Source organism: Lactuca virosa, chromosome 7 (genome assembly GCF_052849685.1).
Source record: "Lactuca virosa cultivar CGN04683 chromosome 7, Lactuca_virosa_CGN04683_v6, whole genome shotgun sequence".
Lineage (NCBI taxonomy): Eukaryota > Viridiplantae > Streptophyta > Magnoliopsida > Asterales > Asteraceae > Lactuca > Lactuca virosa.
Window position 1 is genome coordinate 274,064,651 of NC_136432.1, and position 4,080 is coordinate 274,068,730.

Genomic DNA, 4,080 nt, shown 5'->3' on the forward strand with positions numbered 1-4,080 from the left:
CGCTCTCCCTCCAGGAGACTCTGGTTACAATACAGGACTTATTTGTATAGTGAAGCGAATGTCTCACAAAGTCATTAACGGAATTACGTGTTGTGTAATGAAAATCCTCTCTGTATAAATGTACCCTTTTGAAATGTATGTATTATGTAATGTATCATAAACTATACCTATTATAGTTTACCAAAACAAGGGTAGTAGTAGTAATGTATGTAAACTATACTTAACATAGTTTATCCAAATGTTTGTACGTAATGGATGTACCTTGATTATAACAATTTATTATTTCTATGCTTTATCTAGCAAAAATCCATTTGTTAACTGTTGTATGTCCTTATACTAAGGCAAAATGTCATATAATGCAATAACATATAATCACATAAAGATATACACCTTGCTCAACATGTTACAAGGTGTAATGAAATTGATAGCATTTTTCTGTTGTTAACAATTTCTATTACTGTTCTTAGAAAATTTGTAGAAAAATCATCAAAGGTCCAAATCAAAATCCGTAAATTCTGAGAGTTTGGAAAATGAGTCTAGTTTGTTCATAAATTTTCTCACGATTTTTAGTGACCTCCAACTTAGGTGAAAACGTCCATAATCACAGACTGGTCCGGATTGGTTCTTGAAATGATAGGCAGTTTTGTAAAAATCACCATAAATTGTAGACAAATCTTATGGAGATGTGCAAGTATCCATTTTAAAGCTAAGAACTTGAACTACTTGCACCTTGTACAGTTTTGAAAACAAAAATGTTTAAGTTGACCAAAACAGTCCGTGAATGGAGTCCAACTTTTCTGATGAAAGCTGTTAGAAGAATTTAGTTGTGTTCTTGGTGTTTTAACTTGTATTCCCCCCCCCCCCCCTTAAAACATAAGAAAACATGAAAATGTAGGGCTATGAACTCACCTTATGTGATTTCAGTAGGTGAATGTTGGAGAAGGGAAGTGTTCAACTCAAGAACACTGGGAGATGCCTTAAAGATTTTCGAGAATCTAACATCAAAGTGATGGAGTTTGTGTAAGCAATCGATGATTGGGGTAGAATGAAGTGTAATAATCACAAGGAGGATGAATTATACTTACCAAGAGTAGAATGAAGCTTGATGATCAGCCTTGGAGTCTCGAAATAGAGAGAAAAGTTTGAGAGAAAACTTGTGTTTGATTTTTGGTGAAATGAGAGCAAGTGAGTGAAAATGAGGAGAGAGTTTGATTTGCTCCAGCTCTTAGAACGTGGGAGGGGCTGGTGATTGATGGAAAAGTACAAGGAAGTGACTAGGGATGGTGGGGAGGTGTGACTGGTCATAGAGTGGGTGTAGGTGGTTGCTTGTGTCATAAACTAAGGCAAAGTCAACACTCCAACTCTTGTACTTTACCCACTAAATCTTGGATAAGATTTATCCCGAAAAACGTGATTAATTAATAAATATGGGGTCTTATATGTTAAAATAAAGTTTTGGGTGAAAATCCCGCGTTAAAATAATTAAAATCGGGCTTAGAACGCAAAACTAGTCGAAAACCGGGAAGAAAATGGCAACCTGCGAGACCTCTCGGTGCTAGGCCGAGGTTCGGTCCCAAGGCTGCTGGGCCCGAAGGCGAAACGAGGCGAAAGGAGTAAGAAGCGAAATGGACCGAAAGGCTTAGGAGCGAAAGCGAAGGTAGGGTTCGATCCGAGAGGCTTCGGGTTCGGGTCAGGCGAGGTTCGGTCCGAAGGCAGGTTCGGTTCTTGGGGTTCGCTTCTCAGCAGTTCGGTCCCTTAAGGGGACTTTCGACCCTAAGGGGCTTCGGCCCTATAAGGTAGGTTTCGGGTCCTTAAGGGTATTTTACCCGTTTTTACCCCGTTTTAAGCGGTTTTTGACCTGGTTAAGGGTCGGGATGGCCCAAATGATTACAAAAAGTTACGGGAACTTTTGAGAGAGATTTGGGAGAGATTTCGAATAGAGAGAGATAGAGTGAAGAGGATTTAGAGAGGTTCCATTTATGACCTTTTTGAGCATCCGGCTTCGCAACGCAAGGTCCGTAAACTCCGTTAAGCCATGATTTAGTGTCCTACACACTCCCGATGAGTGTGCAATAGTGTTTTATCGCTTTGTTTCATTGTTTAGCACTATCAAGGCTAAGGAAAATTAAATACACGAATTTTCCAATTGATGTTTTCCCTTTAAATTAGCGAACTGTTCAGTAATTACATAGCGTAAACCCTAATATACAAGGGTTGACTGAGTTGACTGGTTGGATTTGTTGACTTAGTTTGACTTTGACTTGACCAGAATTTGACGGTTGTCTCATCATGTCATTGAAACATTCTGTAGCCCCATTCTCTACTGCTTCACAAGCATACCCATGAGAAAAGAAGGCTCTGCACCAGGTTTTAGATTTCCTTGCCATAAGATAGGTGTAGCCTGTTTCTGTTATCTTATTTATCTTATCCATTGTAGCAAGAAAGTTCCCTTCCACTGTACTCATAGCAGCTTCCCAGAACAAATTCTTTAGCTCTAATCCTGTGAATTTCTTCCTAAAGTTTGCAAAGATGTGTCTAGCACATTTTCTATGCTCAACATGGGGGAGTAGATATGTCATAGCCTGTAGAAGTCCCTATAATTAACAAACAAACACAGCACATGCAAAAATTAATGAGTGTTACATATAAATATATATTGTATACTAATATATGTTGTTGGTACCTTGCGTTGGTCTGAGATAACAACCAGTCCATTTCCAGCACCAAGATCCAAATCAGCAACCAAATTCTCAATGAACCAGGTCCAATTGTCCTTATTCTCAACATTCATAACTGCCCATGCTATTGGGTAGACATGGTTGTCTTCATCCCTCCCAATATCAGTTAAAATCTCCCCCTTTACCTTCCCCTTCAAGAAACTACCATCTAGTCCTATTACCCTTCTACATCCTCTGTTCCATCCATCTCTGAAAGCCTTGAAGCTAACATAAAACCTTTTGAAATAGTTACACCCCAGATTACTTTCTACTCCCACCAAGCAAGTTGTACCCAGATTACTCAACCTAATTGCAGCTGCATAGTCCCAAACCCTGGCATAGCGGTCTTCTAACTTCCCTTCTATTATCCATATTGCAGTAGCCCTTGCTCTTTGGCATTGCCCAATAGATACACTCACTGAAAACCTTTGTAGAACATCTGCTTACATCTCTAGCAATGTCATCTTGGGCTTCATGATTACATCTTTCAGGTAGTGTTTGGCTAACCAATTGCTAGTAACTAGGGAACCAAAATGATAATTCCTAGCACACAGATGAATTTCATTACAAAATTTAATCTGGAATGTCCTTTCATTGTACTTCCATCCAGCTGCAACCTTAAATGGACACTGCATTTTTTATTGTCACTGCTTCCACTACCACACTTAGCTATAACCCTCACTCTATCACGTTTTTTCAAAATAAAGCTGGTATCCTCCATGGACTACATAGTTAGTTAAGGAAAACCTGAGTTGAGCAGGTGATTGATAACAATCTCCTAAATGGAGCCTCGTCTCTTTCCAGTCAACATTGGGATCATGCACCCTATACTCGACATCAATATCTTCATCGTCCTCATCTAAGTGGGCATGCTCATTTTGTTGGACACCAGGAATGTCGCCATCATCTACCATTCCATCAATACTCCTCCTTAATATGTTTTCGTCACACAATAAGTTAAGAAAATGATCATCACATAGATTTGAGGGGGCTTTGAAAGTTTCTTCAGAAAAATCCAAGAAGCTAAAGTCAAATGCATCATCATCGAAGTCAGAGTCTAGAAGGTATGTCTTCTCAGGGAGCTTAGGCCCTTTAGGCTTCTTAGTTCCAGAAGTAGAATCCATCTGTTCCATAAAAAAACAACTTGTTAGTTCAATCTTGGAACTCCATACTCCATAGATGAAGATAACCGCCCTCAGAATCATCAATTTCTTGTTTCTATACACGTACCTTTCTACTTCACCAACGATTTCGGAGCTTAAAATTGCGAAATTGGGGACTGTGAAACCCTTCTCAACGTCAAACCCTTCTCGAATGCATGAAACCCTTTAGCAGTGATGGTTCGTGAAAGGTGATGGCTAGT

The 4,080-nt window shown here is 39.4% G+C and overlaps 1 protein-coding gene across 1 annotated transcript; it reads right to left on the reverse strand.

Annotated features, from left to right (window-relative positions):
• Positions 1 to 2,177: 2,177 nt before the first annotated feature.
• Positions 2,178 to 3,841, reverse strand: LOC145127770 (uncharacterized). Its single transcript, XM_079062904.1, has 3 exons — positions 3,465 to 3,841; positions 2,684 to 2,942; positions 2,178 to 2,594 (listed from the first exon to the last, which is right to left on the reverse strand). Exons 1-3 carry the CDS (start codon positions 3,839 to 3,841, stop codon positions 2,178 to 2,180), a joined length of 1,053 nt encoding a protein of 350 aa, XP_078919030.1.
• Between the last annotated feature and the right edge of the window lie 239 nt (positions 3,842 to 4,080).